The sequence below is a fragment of the Mastacembelus armatus genome, chromosome 16 (assembly GCF_900324485.2).
Source record: "Mastacembelus armatus chromosome 16, fMasArm1.2, whole genome shotgun sequence".
Lineage (NCBI taxonomy): Eukaryota > Metazoa > Chordata > Actinopteri > Synbranchiformes > Mastacembelidae > Mastacembelus > Mastacembelus armatus.
The window spans coordinates 21,958,526-21,977,722 of NC_046648.1; the positions used below are offsets into that span (position 1 = coordinate 21,958,526).

General features: G+C 38.4%; 1 protein-coding gene across 1 annotated transcript in view; it reads left to right on the forward strand.

Moving 5' to 3' along the window:
• plcl2 (phospholipase C like 2) overlaps window positions 1-19,197 on the forward strand; it is a 34,642-nt gene that overhangs the window by 8,290 nt on the left and 7,155 nt on the right. Inside the window, exons 3-5 of the mRNA XM_026316963.1 lie at window positions 8,738-11,218; window positions 12,355-12,558; window positions 15,558-15,633. Of these exons, the coding sequence (XP_026172748.1) occupies window positions 8,738-11,218; window positions 12,355-12,558; window positions 15,558-15,633 (2,761 nt within the window). The remainder of the gene's footprint in view (window positions 1-8,737; window positions 11,219-12,354; window positions 12,559-15,557; window positions 15,634-19,197) is intronic.

Sequence of the window (19,197 nt, forward strand, 5' to 3'; positions counted from 1 at the left end):
TGTATCGTACATTCTTCAATGTAAATTCAAAACCAATGTCACTGGTATGTGATGAGGTAATTTACTTGAAGTTGTTTGACAGCCATCCTCGATTCAGGGTCTCACTGCTGTCTTACATTCACTCATTGTGGCTGTATGTGTTCAAGGTGACTCACAGCAGCCGTCAGCCACTTACCTGAATCATTGCTTTTTTTATTAATCAGCTCAGGTGTCACACACTGCTTGTCGCAAACAGCTATTCCAGGATAGCTCAGATTGCAGTTGCAATGGTAATGGTTCTGCCACATTAAAGGGTGAGGAAGATCTATACCTGTGTGATGAGTTATTTTACCATAGTCATCAGTGCATATTTAAAATGTTACCATGGAGTTTAATTATAATTAATTATTTGTCTAGTACTAATATTTGTTAGAATCCACAGAATTGAGGCTGTGACTCAGATATCAATAAAGGTATTAAAATTTAATAAGCCCCTCTGTGGAAAGGAAACGCAAAGCTGACTCTCATGACTGCAGTGTTTGTTTAGGGTTTTACATACCGTTATTAAACATACAGCTCTCACAGGAAATTAAATACTTTATGAGAATAGATAAATCTAATATTTGCTTGTGAAGTACAGTTTATAAATTAGTTATTGCAAACTATAATAATTACCGTGAGTACAGTTTCTATAGGTTTAGAGCTGCAACTACTTGTCATCTATTTGGATGTGTGTGTTATTGTTTGAGGCACATTTCAAACACAAATGAAAATGTTCTTCCTTGGCTTAACTCTGACAGGTAGAGGGAATATCTTTAGGTTTTAGACTGAGAGTTTGACAAAATAAGACGTGTTTCCCCGAGTCTGTTTTTCCAGTGTTTTATAGAACAAAATATTTCAGTTAATTGAAAACAAAATGATGGACTTTGTACTGCAGACAAGCTCTTTACTCTCTGTGGTCTTATTAGTGCTTAAATTTGAATACCTTAGGTAACAGTTGTAAGTTTCTGCACACACTAAATATTTGAATACCTAATAAAACCATCTATGTAATGCTCAGCCATGAAAATGCAAGTGATTAAATTAAATGTTTACTGTAATTTGACTTTATAAACTAAAAAGCTCAGTTTGAAGTGCTGTTACAGTCTAGTTCTGTTTGCAGGTAATATGTTGACATGTAACAGTAAGTTTGTGCTAACTTTTGTCATGCAGGGGCCATACAGTTAGTAATCAACTTTTTTTGCTATTAATATCTTAGATTAATAAACTTTTATATTAAAAGCATTTAAATCTTGGAGGAGTCATTCTCTTGTAATTGAGTTGAACCGAAATTAAATTGACCAGGAATTTGTTATTCCCACTGCCACACCACTTTCTTAATTTGTTATTCAACCTTGAGAGGCTCCATGGTTGAATCAGCAGTGCTGTTGTTGCAGTGATAACAATAATGGCTGTGGAAAATCTTATGAAATTGGCAGCTAATAGCCTGTGTTAATTTTACTTACAGTGCAGTCAGATCGTTTGAGGCCTGACAGTGTTCTGAAACTCTCTAATCATGGATGCCTTATTAGATGCTGAGCAGTTTTGATGCCATTCCCTCCCCCCTCACTCTCCCTCTCTCTCTCTCTCTCTTTGCTAAACTGAACTATGACATGACAGTTTTGCTTGATCATACCCTGTTTCAGGTCTGCTTTGAATATTAACGAGGTAGTTACCAGCAATTGCATTGTTGACTGACATAAATAGTGTATAAATGCTTTCAAAACTGATCTTTTTCAAATATTTAGTGGTGTACACTGTGTTTTACCGTGGTTATGTTGCATCAGTAAATCCTTATTAAATTTGTCTATGCTTACTCTACAGTCTAAGAGAGGGTGTACCACTACAGTTCACTATAGCAGTATTTGTCAAAGGTTAAGGTTTATTGGTCGTGGTTTAACCCAGAGGGAGGAAAGGAGAAGACATGATATCTAGGCTGGCTGCAAAATGGAATTGCAATCACATGCTTGCTAACTTTCTATTATGTTGGTACTTCTTCCATTCAGTGTAGCAGCAGATGAATTTTGGAGGAATTCTCTGTCGGTAATCAAAAAGTATTTGAATTCCTTAAGCGCTTATTCAGTGAAACCATAGAACAGTGAACGGTAGACATGCAAATTTTGTCATGATACAGTTGAGCATTTTTCCTTTATCTTGTCTCTTGTCTATTTTCATCAGAAGAGGACTGGAAAACGATATGCTCACTGGAAAATGAGAAATAGTCCTGGATTTGAATCAGTGTTGTGCTTGGTTTTCTTGGTTGCTCACAGTGTCCTGCTAAATATTTAATTCAGACTAACCATAAAAATGTTAAGGATCCAGATGTATAAGGTTACATGGTCATCCTGGTTTTTAGGACAAAATAGACAAGTGGAACACAGTGGTAAAAGCAGAAATCCATTACTTTGCTTTCTTTACAGCTGATAGGCCAGAGATCAATGATGATGTTCACAGGCTCATATTTCATCAGCAGCTTATTGGAAACCACCAGTCATCCTTTTCTGGAGGCCATATACTAATTACAGCATGTTGTCTTCATTCTCTTCTCTATCAGGTGTTTAAAAGAAACAAAATAAATGAACTTTTTTGTAAAATTCTTAATGAAATGAATGAATGACATGAAAAGGTTTCATGCTAAAGAATGTATTTGCTATGCTCCTTTAGGCATAGGGTGCAACTTGAAGCACAAGCACTGTGTAAAGGTAATTATTACCACAGAAAAATTAACTTATCGTAAATTTGGTTAATGGCTTAATCAATATTTGAGAAGATGAGCCAAATCCTAGAGACAAAAAAAAAAAAAAAAAACGAGTCATAGAAATGTTGTTTAAGTGTAAATGTTGAGGAAACATTTTAGTGTCTTTTGGTTTCTAGTTTTGAGTTATTCATACTGAGAAACTGTTGTTCTGGGTTGCTTGTTCCATCATTAGTACAAACTGCTGTAGTTATTTGAGTGCTGGTACTAGCACCTAACAGTACCACATTGAAGCTTACTGTGGTATACTGTGGAGTCTTCTTCTAAACAAGTTTTACTCACTGAAAGAAGTTGAAGTATGTTACTGTACGCATGTTGACTGCCACACACAAATGATAATGTCAGTCATATTGTCCAACCCTGGTGTTATGTAATAGAGTAAGCAATCCTAACAGATCAGTTAGCCCAGTGAGTGATGGCTGCTATTATTTTGATTCAGCTGTATGACCCAACAACTCATTAGATCACCCAAACAACCTTAAAGATTTACAAATTCGTGACCTAAATACTTGCAAGATATATTTGACAATGAATGATAAACAAATGCAACTTCTGTGTAAAATGTAAATGAATAGCAAACCAGTTAACGAACCAAAATGTAATGACAGAAACAGAAGTGTATGCATCCTAAATTGAGCTCTCTTTTTTGGTGCATGCCCATGTCTAACTCTTGACTACTCTTGGAAACAACTTTCTTGAAATAGACATGCAACTCTCTTATCTTTGTTCACAAAAGCTTTAAAGGTTTACTCCCATGGTAGTCACTTTCTTCACACTTCATCTGACCAACGACTGATATCATATGGTACTGAAAAAGCAGCAGCTGGGCCTTTAACAAATTTAAAATCCCAGGGGATTTGACTGCAGTGCAGCTGGAGAACAAATAGTCTCCATATGTTAAATATAATCAAGCAAGTTCTTTATGGGAAGATGATCTTATTTGATGAAAATATTTATTTTTAAAAATAGACTTCACCTTTAGCGGTAGTTTAAAAAAAAAAAAAAAATCTACCCAACAAATGTAGGGTCTAAAAAATTTTTTTCTCCTCCGCATTCCAATTGTTAAAGGGATATGATGGTGTTTTTCTTGGTCCTGATGGTTTTCTTGGATTGCATTTCAAGGTATATTTTATGGGTGTATAAATGAATGATATTGTCATGATTGCAGTTGTGCAAGATTGCCACTCCCTGTTATTTTTTTTAAGTTTACATAACAGAATGTACCAGCACAATGTACTGCCTTTTGATATGTTTATTTACACTTCCTTACTGTCACAAGTGAGGTTTCCTTGTGACTCATTAGGTTCTAGTCTCCATTGTTCCTCTAAAGCGTCTTCACTATGTTACAGTTCTATTTCACACATTAGATTTGTTTTCATCTCAGCCTCCTTTGCCTGCTGAACTTACCAGGTGGTGTTAGCATTCTTATTTAATGATGATGTTTTGGAAGAGTGCAGGGAAATAATTGCTATCATGAGTGAATGAGAGTGGATATACAGTACAACCTCACACACAGAAGAACTTTTAAAGCAAACAAGGTGCAACTGACCACAGTTTTAAGTGCCACCACAATACATCTGGATACCTATAAAAATGAAAGTTTTACATTTTTGATTTTTATATATTTACATTTTCCTTTAGCCTATTTCCTGAGCTTGAATGAATTTGGCATGCATTCGGGTTTCTATTCCAATACCTCAGTCTGGATCATGATCTAATACAAGCATTTTACTACCTTTTTACCAGAATTTAAAATCTAAATTACTTCACTGCATGGAACTCATTGGAATTATTTTTATTAGTTAACATGAGACCAGGATCACATACTACAGTACCTTAAGTTAAATTTAGAAAATGCGAGTACTTCTACATTTTTTTTATATACCAGTATGAATGAAGATTATAAAGTCCACCCTTGCATTGTAGCCTGCTTATTAAGTACTGACCGTCTACTGCCATATGTTGGATCATGCAACACCACTTTATAAATGGACATAATAACTGGGCATGTAAGCGCTTGTGTAAGTTACAGTCAGAGATGTACTGAAAAAAGTTTGCATGTGTGTGAACCATACCAGGTCTCCACAATGTTGTGGTTAGTCATGCCACTGGCACCCCGTTGTCATGGTGCCAGTATAAACACAAGTAGAAAATACTAACCAGAAATTCTGACTTTAAGACCAGTAAAATGCCAAGCAACTGCACGGCACTGTATGATTTTGTAGCAGCTAGGGTTGTACAGTTCTGGAAAGGTCATCACAGTGTCAATGAAACTTTAATGTAGATTGCTTTTTGTTCTACTGTTAGAAACTGATTCAGCATCTGACTCTTGATCTGAGGACAACTGTTGATTTTAATACCACATGATATTATATATTTGATTATTTCCAGAAGATTTGCAGCATAACAAAATTAATCTTGTAGTTTTATAACATATCACTGCAATGGTGAAAATGACACATCTGTACCACTCTGGCTGCACTATTATATTTGTATTTAGATGAAATTCATATCATTAACATTACTGGGGTCTGAAGCTTTTCCCAGAGCTAAAAGCTGAGTTATTTTGCCACATGATTTAGATGATTGACATGGCTTAATTGTTGGGGATGTAGGTAGAACAGTCGAGCAGAAAGCAATGGGTCCCCTGTGATGTCCTTAGTTGTACAGACAGTTCATAACTGCTCACTGAGCTGGGACAAAATGCAGTATTCAGCCCATTAGGGGATTTATATTCCTGTGGGATCTGGGAGCAGTTGGATATACTTTTAGGCACCCTCTCCATCTTGCTTTCTCATTGTCTGTTCTTGTGTTTGCTTCTTTGTGACTCACTTTCTGTCTTGTTTATTCACTCAACACACCATACATATTGAAAACAATATGTAAAGCCATAAAAGTAATTTCCCCTGTCAGGGTTAGCCTAGTTATTATCTCTTTGTTATGAAACACAATAAAAGCATTGAACATTGTTTTTATGTTCTACTGACCTCTTTTCAGAATGTACCTGAGCTTTACTGTTCTGAACATAACTAAAAAGAAAAATAAACTTGGTAATTGATAAGGAACACTGGAAAGCAACAATTATGTCTGAACAACGAGACAGACTTTAACCTCGATTCCCTTGACAGTGTCTGAAAAATACAGTTTCACAGATTTTAAGTGAATCAAGTGAGGTGTAACAGTATTTTACAGCACTGTGTTTTGGCTGTTTTCCCATGAAACCACAATTTGCTTGAGTCACAGTATTTATTAATACAAGATGATGGCTAAACATCAGTTGTGATTGTTTAAAATTCTTCATCGATAGCCATGCCTCAGTATGCTGCTATAATTACTGGTGTTATGAAGTATACTTTCCAGCCCATAATTTGTAGCAAGAAAATTGCCTTATGGATGCTGTAGACACACTTTTAGTTAGGGATGCACCTATCAATCATTTTTGGAGTCGAGTATTCTACTGAATATTTCAGCGATTACTTGAGACATCTGATAAAATTGACTTTTGCATTTTTAAACAATAATTCTGTTGCGTAAACGACAGGTTACCTTAAAATGATGTTACCTTGTGATGGCTCCGCTGGGTGAGCCGGTCTGGTTCACATCTGGATGCTTTCTGTTCAGAAGTTGAAGCATTGATGAAGTGCTGTTGCGGTTCACCAGTTCTACTTTACAATACGCACATTGTCCCATGTTGACATCTTATTTAAATTTGAAGTGGTCCCAAACTGGACATTTTCTGCCTTTTACGAACAGTTTCGTTCTCTGCCATAGTGCCAACTTTTGATACTGAAATGTGTTGTGCGACAGTGATTACGGTCCATGTGGAACAATGATCCCTAGGCGGAGCAGGTCCAATAACGCAAATGTTTTTTTTGTAATCGAATTCATCGATTTCCTCGAGTATTCGGTGCAGCCCTACACCTAGTCAAACTGTGCAAGTGCAGCCCCTGGATCACCTGTAATGGTTCAGTCATTTTTAATAGTAATCAGACTGTTTGCTAAAACACAGCAAGTCATGTCCAGGCAAGGATCTTAACTGTGTGTGTGTGTGTGTGTGTGTGTACTGGCTAAAAAAAAAAAATCTTGATCATGATTAAATTTATTGTTGAACTTCATGAGACAGCAACTATGATAAGTGTTATTTCGGAGTATGTGCCCTATAAAAGTAATATCTGTTATCGATATAAGTGGGCAACCTGATAATGGTGATATTATTTTTTAATGTACCAGTTAAGGACAAATGAATGTAAGTGAAAAAACAGCCTGGGCCATCAGACTTCCACCAGAGGCAGAAAAGGGAGTGCTGCACCAATATCCCCTCAGAAAATAATAACATAAGCCAAGACAGAGATGGGTGTGTGTTGTATTGTTTTCTAGTTTTGCTAAAGGAAGCAGGGAAAAGTCTGAATAGAATGCCTGGCATTGCAGCCTTGGCAGTACATCAAGAGCAAGACACCCAGTGAGCTATGACCATAATTCAAGGTGAATGTGAAAACAGCTTGTCTTGCTCAGTTCATTAGGATTAACTTCAGTCATGCATATAAGTTTTAGCCTCTGCTTTTATATACTGAACTCCCCTTAAGCAGCACGCTGTGAAAATAATGTTATTATGCTCAATTTTACTTGAAAATTAAGATCAAGATTCCTTCAGTCAAGAGTGACTGAATTGATGTATGTTGCATTAGCAACATACACATAGAAATAATAATTAATTCCTTTAGAAAAATAATTTCAGAATTTTGTTAGGCTGCATATTGTAATAATCGCACACTGACAGCCTTCCCTTGATATGTTGCATAAGATGTTTGTTATTTTATTTGAGGTCTTTGCTACGTTGGGGGTTTTAAATCCCCGTGGTGTCTGTCCTCCTCTGTATGTATCCATTGTGCAAAATGTACAAAGACACACTATGACTGAGCCTTGTCAGCAACAGGCTGCACTGTACTCATTTGCATCTTGTCCATTTGGAAACAGATGTAGCACTGCACATCCAGTTCTTGTTCATATCTAACAGCAACTGCTGAGCCATTGTAGCATGTTAGACCAGTGGGGAGATACAAAAGTGAGTAGTTACTATGAAACAACTTCAAAAATTACCAAAAAGAGCTGATTCTTGTTAAAAGTGACAGCTGCACTGTTATCTTTTTTGACTGGTAAAGTCAGATTTATTATAATAAATACTGTCAGCAGAGAAGGCAGATTTTTGTCACTGAATATGTTTTAAAATATGTTAAGTTTGAAGTTACAATGTGAATGCTTCTGTATACATTTATGAACATATTGCTATAGACCCATGGAAACTGTATTTATACCCATTATTTTGTGACTTTGCTCATCTGTCCTTGACACAGTGATGTCTATAAATACTGCTGTTTGTGTCTGTGCATCTGAGTGTGATTACATAAGGAACGTTTGAGCATTAAACACCTAAGAAGAATTAAAATCAAGAGTATCAAGAGTGCAGTATGAGGAATTCTTAAATTGGCAACATCATTTAACTGACAAAATGATGCATTTTCTAATATATAGTGGTACCATTAAGCTGTCATGGTTTAACACACCTTTGTTTTTTGGTGCTAAATTTCTTAAATGAGTCTAAACAATCCAAAATATAAAATGGTGTCCTTGGGAGGATGGAACCTGCTGCTGTGGAAAGAGCAGGGTTTATTGAAAATATCAGAAGTGAGGCTCCTGTAGTTGTCTGGATACGTGTGGGCGATCGTCTCCTGAGGGAGATTCCCTGGTGTATCTCTGTAATATACAGTGACAAGTACCTTAAGTCATCCAAGAAAGTCGCTGCTGTTATTCTGCTCAGTAAATGCTGAGAGGGAACAAAAGTGGACTGAGAGGGAAACGCAAAACATGCAAACAGTACATCAGCACAGACACAGAGTTGTACTGTTCTATATTTACCTGAAGTTGGTAATTTTTTTATTAATGAAAAATGTCCTTTTTTTTCTGTAGGATGGCTCAAGACAGCGTAAAGAAAGAAAGAAGACTGTGTCATTCAGCAGCATGCCCACGGAGAAGAAAATCAGCAGTGCAAGTGACTGCATCAGTGCAATGGTGGATGGCTCCGAACTAAAAAAAGTGCGATCCAATTCACGCATTTACCACCGCTACTTTCTCCTTGATGCTGATATGCAGTCTTTGAGATGGGAGCCGTCAAAGAAGGAATCAGAAAAGGCCAAAATTGATGTAAAATCCATCAAAGAGGTTCGGACAGGAAAAAATACAGACACATTTAGAACTAATGGAACCTATGATCAGATATCAGAGGACTGTGCGTTCTCAATTATTTTTGGGGAGAACTATGAGTCTCTGGACTTGGTTGCAAACACTGCAGATGTAGCCAACATATGGGTTACAGGGTTGAGGTACCTGATCTCTTATGGGAAACATACATTAAATATGATTGAGAGCAGTCAGAACAATGTGAGTTCATCGTGGTTAGGTGAAATTTTTGATGAGGCTAGTAATAACATCAAGCAAATAACAATATGCACTGCTGTGCAACTTGTCAAAAATCTAAACCCAGGTCTTAAAAATGTGAAAATAGAACTGAAGTTCAAGGAGCTTCACAAAGCTAAGGACAAAGCAGGCTCTGATGTGACGATAGAGGAGTTCATTGAGGTCTTTCATGATCTTTGCACAAGGCCAGAAATTTATTTTCTCTTTGTTCAGTTCTCCAGCAACAAAGAATTTCTGGATGCCAAGGACTTAATGATATTTCTCGAGGCAGAGCAGGGTATGGCACAAGTCAGCGAAGAAATCAGCCTAGACGTCATTAAGAAATATGAGCCATCTAAAGAGGGCCAACTCAAGGGCTGGCTTTCACTCCATGGGTTCACCAATTATCTTATGTCTCCAGAGTGCCATATATTTGACCCTGAACAAAAAACTGTTTGCCAAGACATGAACCAGCCCTTGTCCCACTATTACATTAATTCATCCCACAATACATACCTAATAGAAGATCAGTTCAGAGGTCCCTCAGATGTGACTGGGTATATCCGAGCCCTCAAGATGGGCTGCCGCAGTGTAGAGCTGGATGTGTGGGATGGACCTGATAACGAACCTGTTATTTATACAGGTCACACAATGACCTCACAGATTGGATTTCGCAGTGTCATTGATGTCATTAACAAGTATGCTTTTGTGGCATCTGAGTTTCCACTGATACTGTGTTTAGAAAACCATTGCTCCTTAAAACAGCAAAGAGTCATGTTTCAGCACTTAAAGAAGATTCTTGGAGACAAGATCCACTTAGATCCTCCTAAACCCGAAGACTGCTACCTCCCCTCGCCCTCTGAACTGAAGGGAAAGATCCTTTTGAAGGGTAAGAAACTGAGCGTAAACTGCTCTGCCTCTGAAGGTGAGGTCACAGATGAGGACGAGGGGGCAGAGATGTCTCAAAAAATGAGCATTGAGTCTACGGAACAACAGATTATTGTATCCAAGAAATTCCAGCTTTCAAAAGACTTGTCTGATCTGGTAACTTTGTGCAAGTCTGTGGAGTTCAAAGACTTCCCAACATCTTTCCAGAGCCAGAAACAGTGGGAGCTCTGCTCTTTTAACGAGGTCTTTGCCAGTCGTTGCGCCAGTGACTTCCCAGGTGACTTTGTTAACTATAACAAGAAGTTCCTAGCAAGGGTTTACCCCAGCCCTATGCGGATTGACTCAAGCAACATGAATCCACAGGATTTCTGGAAGTGTGGTTGCCAGATAGTAGCAATGAACTACCAGACTCCAGGTCTGATGATGGATTTGAACATTGGCTGGTTCCGTCAGAATGGGAACTGTGGCTATGTGCTGCGTCCAGCGATCATGAGGGAGCAGGTTTCATATTTTAGTGCCAACACTAAGGATTCAGTACCTGGTGTTTCTCCACAGCTCTTACACATCAAGATCATCAGTGGGCAAAACTTCCCCAAACCCAAGGGTTCAGGTGCCAAAGGAGATGTAGTAGACCCCTATGTGTATGTGGAGATCCATGGCATTCCTGCTGACTGTGCCGAACAAAGGACTAAAACGGTCAACCAGAATGGGGACAATCCTCTGTTCGATGAGAGCTTCGAGTTCCAGATTAACCTCCCAGAGCTTGCAATGGTGCGCTTTGTGGTGCTAGATGATGACTACATCGGGGATGAATTTATTGGGCAGTATACTATCCCCTTCGAGTGTCTCCAGCCAGGTTTCCGCCATATACCACTACAGTCTCTGACAGGAGAGGTTCTGCCACATACCTTGTTGTTTGTTCACGTGGCCATAACTAATCGAAGAGGAGGTGGTAAACCACACAAAAGGGGACTGTCTGTACGAAAGGGCAAGAGGAGCAGAGAGTATGCCAGCATGAGAGTCCTATTGATCAAGGCTGTGGATGATGTCTTCAAAACAGCTATGCTACCACTGCGGGAGGCAGCAGACCTCAGAGAAAACATGCAGGTAAGGCATTAAATCCATTAAATGTTTATTTGATTGGCTATATATATATGTGTTAACTGCATGATATTTGCTTCTGCCTTCCAGCATGGGAATGTTTTTCTCTGTAGGAGTAGACTGAAGAAAATGTCAAGTCAAGTGAAGCGTAGATTATAACCAGACTGTCTATGAAGAATCTTGAGCATCTAAAAAGGCTGCCCCTCTAGAAAGAGAAACACAAAATAGGCTTGACTCAATCAGACTGATATAATCCTTATGTTTTATGCAATAGTGAAAAGACAGGAGAGAGGAAAAAGTAGATTCGTGTAATAAACATTCAGAACTTCTAATGTGTGAATTGAAAAAGGCTATGGTGGAATGAAAGAAGTAATGGATAACAACTTAGGAATCACTGACATTTTTTATGCTACAGCAGATGATGAATCCAATTTTATCCCAAACCTTTTTATTATTATTTTTTTTGGTTTTCTGAAGTTGAGCAAGCATGTGTATTACAGGCCTCATGAAAACTGCAATTTTGTCTATTTCAGGTCCACACTTGTTGGATCATATTTGTGGTCTTCTATCCTTATTTAAAGTCTCTGGGAAGAAATATAGGAAATGCTGTCCTCAAGTGTCACCACACACTGGTTGATCTCATGTTGTGTTTCTTCAGGCATTGTACTAGAATTTATTTTGGTAACTCTGTTTATATTGCATTCATTGTGTGATAATAAGCCAGTGGCCTTGAGACTGTAACACATCTTTGCTGTCCTGCCAGTTTGTTCCTCCGGTTGTTTTTGTAGGGTTTATATTTGGCCTTTCACAGGAAGGTTAGGATTTGTGTTTGTTCTATTTCCATGTAATACTGTTATCAGTCTAAAGGGATTGAGTATTTATGAAAGCTAAAAAACGCCAAAATGAAAGTTCCCTCAGGTAATGACTGAGCTTCCAGACACTTCCTTTGACAGGTCTTACTTTTTTTGGGTTGTGGTTATGTATTTTATGCAGATCTATGCCAGACCTCAGGATGATGGAATATTATGTTCTTTTCTTGTCAATATTACACTGATGGTTATGCTATTAGATGTTTGTTTTTGCTTGGCATGTCAGTATAAAGTAGTATAACTACATGCAACTGCACTCTCTTGTCTTTGCAGAATGCCATAGTGTCCTTTAAAGAGCTGTGTGGCCTTTCAGCAGTTGCCAACCTAAAGCAATGCATCTTGGCTCTCGCCCCTCGGATGACTGGCCCTGACAGCAGCCCCCTTCTGGTATTCAACCTCACTGACCAGTACCCCAACTTGGAGCCGCAAGGCCTGCTACCAGAGGTCCTCAAGAAAGTCGTCGCCAACTATGACATGGTGAGTTGTAGTTGAAAAGCCTTGTTCACTTTGTTTGCATGGTAGCAACACCTGGAAACAAAAGTTTATAAATCAGTTAAATTACTTCAAAAACAGAAGTGGCCACATATCACTCCTGTGATGTGGGTGAAATGTAAAAGGGGAGAAACTCTGCAGGCATAATGTAATCTGATGTTTTGATGTAAATGTGTTTGTTCTTTCCCACCCATGCTCATGGCTCATGAGGTGAAAGTGCAGAGAAAAAAACGTATAATTGTAGTTTATAGGGAATTTGACAGTGTTGCTATTTCCTAGTCCATAAAGCTTCCGCCCATTGAAGGGAAAAAAACTCTAGCAAATGTTAGACTCCAATCAAATCAATACCTTGGCTTTATCAGATTTAATAGGGGCATACAGAGATGTTGGCTAATGGGACTGGAGCTCTGTTAAGTAATAAAATCAATGATCACAAGTTATGCAACATGCCATTGAGGCTATTCCCAGACACCATTACCCTTAATACATCCTATTCTCTTAAATTGATTCTCTGCATATAATGAACAAGTGGATTTTCCACCATTGCTTAAGTCAGAAGGCAGAACTCCTCTGCAAAAAAATTGGCAGAAGTAGAGCAACACTTTTGAATAATTTTACATCCACTAATTAGTCTGTTATATAAGACTTATTTTCCATCCTTTTGGTTGTAGCATTGTGTCTCCAGAATATTTATATTTATATTTACACAGATAGATATTCACTGTTCAGAATCTGTTTCTGAGCCCAGCTGTTTTGGTGTCACACATTTAGAGGACACATATAGAGGGAACACACTAAAAGATGAGTGCTCAGTGAGGACACACATGGAGTTGGTATCATCATATGAAATATTTCGTTTGATACACTTGTTTTATACTTAATTGAGAGGCACAGAGTGACAGTTGAATAGAGTTGATAGAAACTTTACGGGTAAATACATTTATATACATATTCAGCTTAACACATTGGACTGCACTATTCTTATTTATACTATTCTCAAGTCTTGAAAGAAAAGGGGATGCCAAACAAAGGGGATGAAGGCTTGACCAATAAAGGTGAATCCTCTGCCCAATTTATATTCAGGAGTAGAAGGCCAGATATCTAGCTTATGGAAAGAGATTTTTTATTTTTTTTGTTCACAGCAGATGAATTAAGGGAACAACTAGTAGATAGAGAAAAGGCAAAATCTCTGAAATGCTACACCAAGGGCACATTAAAAATCTTACCTGTGATTTCATTTACAGCTGAAGACTGGCATTTAAAGATGTATTCTCCTTTAGTTTTTTTTTTTTTTAACTAGTTACATCCAAGATGAGATCACTAAAGTAATATCACTTTAAAAATAAGCATTTGTGTTTTGTTAAATGCATGCAATAATAATGATAATGATAATAATAATAATGATAGAACTAAACATACCACTTACAGGGGGTAGTCTTTAGCGGGTAAATAGGGCACAGTCCACCCACTTACCTTGAAATGTTCCTTTAAATACATTTGAGATGCTGTATCTGCCACCAGGACAGTAATTTCTTCACCCATCAGGGAAGTAATCACAGCGTGTGCGACAGCTATAAGTACCATAACTGCAGCTGCAGTGACACAAACAGCCACAATCACTTACTCATGACTGCTTGTAGCTTAACATGGGGATTCACTACATGGCTTTGTGAGACTGAATCTGTTCCCCATAATGTACACAGTGTCGGGGGGTGAACTCTATGTAATTATACTTTTTTTTTTAAAAGGGGGGGGAGCTGTTAAGTTGTGTTTTAGAAAACCTTTTACGTGTCGTGACTAAATGAGTTATAGATAAACTGGATCTTTCTCTCTGACTAGCTTAGCTTATGTCATTTGTAGGAGATGATGCAGTAAATTGTGAAAAGCAAGTGAAAAAGTCTGTATATATTGAGAAAATAACAGCCTGTTCTACTATGACAGTGTTCTTAGAGGGTGATTTGTTGTTGTTGTTGTTATGTTTCTGTACTGTGAACAAATTCAGTGCACCTTTGATCCCTGCCTGGAAGGAGGAGTTATCAGGGTGTTTAACAAATGTAAATGTTTGTTAACATGTATGTCAGAGAGAATGTACAGTTCAGTTAGAACAGTGCTACATACACAAAGACCCTAGTATCCACCAGACATTCATTAAATTCAAAAGCTGAGCAACTTTTGGGTTGCTCACGTTTGGGTATATGTACCTCATCATCTCCTGCAGATGAGACAATTAAGCAAAGCTAATCAGAGAGACAGATCCAGATGGTCCACCAGGCACCCTGTTCACCCACTGCTTATTTACCTCTATCTGTGACAGGCTACATATGCATCATTAACCTCCTGAGACACCACTGTGCTGTTGTCCTGTTAGGAAACTAAAGCTGTTTTTAGGGTGGTGTGGGGAGGCTGAGGTGTTGGCGTTTAATATGTAAATAGATTCCCAACGCCTTTGAATCTGCCTTAACAGCCACCATGAGAGTTTTAACAGTCTGCAGGTCAGCAGAGTTTGTGCGCTCAATTAAATCGGAGCATATAATGCCAGAGGAGCCAAACTTAGTATCTTTCACATCTGCAGTTTCACAGATGATACGTTAGTGGTTTGCTTCAAAATGACTCACATGTTTACATTTTACTCTCACTATAATCAAATCACCTGGATTATCTGCCTTCTCTCTCGGAAAGATACTTTCAAAACTAAGCATCAGAATTGATATTTTTCTCCTGAAGACGGCTCCTCTTTTAAGAAAAAAACCTTACTTTTAATAAACACCCTAATTGGTTTGTGTCTCCTTCCCTCTAATTTTGGTTTTCAAAAATGCAATTCAGCAACCTCGCCCACTAACATGCCTGTAATAACAGCTTGTTTTTCAAGCCCTCCCTGAATAGAAACACCAGATGGAGACTGCTGCCTGCTTTATTGTGGGATGCCAGTTTTGCTGATGTAGAAAATAAATGTAAATATGAGTAATATGTTTTTCTCTTCTCAGGTGATCCAGACAAGCAGGACTTTGCTGGAGAACTCTGAGGGGGTCTATGAGAAAATTCTACAAACCCAAAAAACAGGTAAGGGATTACAATGAATGTTTGTCTGCTGCACCACCAAGTCTCTGAAGCCACAAAACACAGAAGACTCGATATGAAATTCATCAGATCTGAATATACTTAGTTCATCTGAATAAGTGAAATTACCATTTGATTTATGTTCAAGTATATGTGATCCAGCTTTGAAGACTGTTCAGACAGAGGTGTTAAAATTCACATCAGTAATAGTCTGTGCTGTATTCTAATTACGAGGCTTGTCTGAAAGGTTCAGAGAGATGAGGGAAGTGGTGCAAGACCTCAAAGTTAACAAATGGCAGTCCATCTTTAGTCCTTCTGCACTAGACACTCCACACTACTTAGACCTGTATGTACATTTTTAATGTTAATATAGAAAGCATAGTAAAATGTTGACAGGGGTAAAGTTAATCTGTTCAGCTTTTCTGGGAATCAGAGTTCGATTAGCAGGCTCAGGAGGGAAATGGTTGATGCAGTTCTATTTTCGGTTTTTATTCTGAACCAATTTGTTGCGGCCTACCTGGCATATGGATATAACCTGTTAATGAGAAGAAATTCAATTTTGACATTAATGTGCTTCCTGTGCCATACATTCTGGAAATGAATTCCATTTAAGTAGTACAGAAAGCTTAATTTATCACTGAGTAAACCTCCTGGAAGCAGTAAGTGAGAGTGCAAGGGAGCAAAGATGGACCATCATTACCGCAGCTCAGTTTTATTGGTTTCCAGATGGACGACTTATAAAATATTAATGTCTTATTGTCTTGGCACATCAAAGAGGAGGAGGACAGTGAGTCAGAGGCTTGGTGCTGTTATTTCCCTTTGGTGTTTTCACTTTACCAGCAATTACAAGTTAGTGTGATGAAGATGTGCTTGACCTTAGTGATGTCAGGAAGAGCTGAAAGCCACAGCTATGTTATTGTAATTTCAAGACCACTGGCTGTTTGGTTAGCAATTTGCAGATTTATGGTATGATGAGTTCAACACATTTCAATTACATATTGGTTGATTTCAATTTAGAGCACATGCAAGTATCTGTTGGCACCTACTTTTTGCTTGTCTTTCATAGGACCTATAAACCACTCCTCGTTTTAGCCTGAAGGAGCTGTCTGCCAGATGTTAGATCTTTTTGTACTTCATGACATTTTCATCCTAATGAAATGACATTTTTTTATGAGTAACGTTCTGTTCTCACAGCATATTTCACAAGTTGTTCATGTAGAAACAATGGGATCTGATGTAACTTTTCTTTCTGCGGCATAGTGAGTTACTAATAACTTCCTGGTCAGAGTGAATCATTCAGACCTGTTATTCAAAAGCTTCCAGAAAATCCTTGTGAAGATTTTGATCTCAAAGCACCATTATATATATGATTATCTAAAATCAGCCAGAGTAAATTCAACAGCCAACAATTAAAAGTAGGACACAAGAGGTGGCAGAGTGATAAACTTGAACATTGATTTATTTTCCCTCCTGAACTGACATCATTTTGTCCCAGCAGTGTGTGTGTGTGTGTGTGTGTGCGCGCGTGCTCATGTGCGTTTCTGTTTTAATGTGGTTTTGTGCACTTGTCTGTTGAGTAGAAACTGGGTCAGTACAAACCCAATTCCCCCTTTACAGCAGGCAGGATATTCCCGCAGCAACAGCTATTAAAGTTGTGAATAATCCATCACATCAGCTCAGACAGACCTAGTTTCCCCTCAGAAAACACTCCACACAAAGGCAGTGTCAGTGAACACAAGTCAGGTGTTTGCAGTTCAAACATGGATGTCACTTTGCTCACCTTACACTGATGCTTAGGCTCCAATTAACATTCAAGGCTGAATGGCTGAACCTGCTGGAGTCTAACAAGATCACCATAGATGATGTCGTTAAAGTGCAAAATTACAGTGTTCTGCTGTGCAGAGCTGCAGTGGTTTTATGCAGAATATAAAGTAAAGAGCCAGTGTTTGTGCTACATGTTAAAGAGATCAAATAATCTAAGGAAATCTGTTCTTTGACTTTGTTCATTGATCATTCAGGGCAGTAAATCACTGTATTTTTGTTTTATGTTATATATCAGAGTTTTTATGTTTTAATATTTCGTTTTGTATTTTATGTCTGATTGTGCTTTATTGCTTCAGGTAGCTATGGCCACCTTTTGTTGAAGCAATGTTATGAATCTACTGAATAACTCAGGTCATGTTTCTCTGATGCTCTGTACTGTAGTTGGTTGATGTTGTGAGAAGCATGAGCATCAGCCTTTACTGTACACCTGTCGTCTTGCAGTGTCAGTCTGAAACTCCTTGCTAAGAATGAGATTTCCCCTGTTCTTGCCTGCCAGACTCCATAAAATGTTGCTAGGCAACCTCCACTGTGTGTGTGTGTGTGTGTGTGTGTGCGTGTGTGTGTGTTAGTGTGTTAGAGTGATAGAGGAAGCTGAGCACCTCCCTCAGCAGTCATGCTTCATGTGCTCTGTAGTTGCAAGTTGCAGCGACCTGAAATTGGAGTGAGAGAGAATCATTTGACCTGCATTAAGAACGCAGGAAATGGGGAAAAAACAATGAAAGTGCACGTGTGATTTCGGAGCAGTGATGTGACGCCTAGTTCAGAGATGATAAATGTGTCAGATCAGTCAGTAAATGATGTAGGTTGTTCGAAGCTGTGTGGTGTGGTGTCAGACTTGTATACTCAGCTGAGAGCCTTGAAAACAACCCAATCCCACACCTATTATGGCAATTTCACACAAAGGGGTCTCTCATGTGAACACCAGGTTTCCATGGCAACAGCACCAACGGGCCAGAATCAATTCTAGCTGATATCAGAGCTTCAAGCGGAAATGTGTTTGTTCTTGGTAGCCCTCACTGCAGAAGTTGGTATGCAGTTATGGTGTTTGTGCACAGTAGGAAATTTGGCTTTGTCTCTCTTTGGTTTTGTTTTTTCCCCACCTCCTACGTTGGGGTTGCCTGTTGCTGCTGGTGTGAGTGCTCCTCTCTAAAGCTAACTCAAGATTAAAAATGTCCTTATTCAGACAGTGTCATGCAAGGTAAATAAAAACAGTAAGGGGAGGAAGAGAGGAGGTGGAAAGCTCCTTAGGAGACAAATCCATCGTCTGTTCGATGCCTTGATGCTAATCCACAGTGAAGGAACGTCATATGTGTCTGCCTATACGACGTCTTTCTACTGCCTTTCTCTGCTTCCAGGGCTTTTTCTCTCTCATCCTGCCTCAATGTTTCCTTCAGTTCTGTCTTTGGTTTTTGTTCTCTTTGACTTATCTTTGATTTTTTCTGCTCCTTCACTCCCCCCCAACAGTTAATTTTTTTTACTCCTGTCCTTTGATATTCCATCAACACTGCTGAGATGTGCTGCTAAACTTTGTTCTTCTTTCTAACATTTTACTGCAGGAAAGCACATGTGCCCGTCAGATAGTCCTCAGCGGGAAGCTTGCATTGTGAAAACTTCTGGGACTGCCATTGAGTTACTTTAATTACTGAGTCATCTGCAAATTACATTAAATTAATTGAGTCCAACATTATGTATTGAAATAGCTTGTTTAATTCAACAAACCAAAATGTAAAAAATATTTCCTTT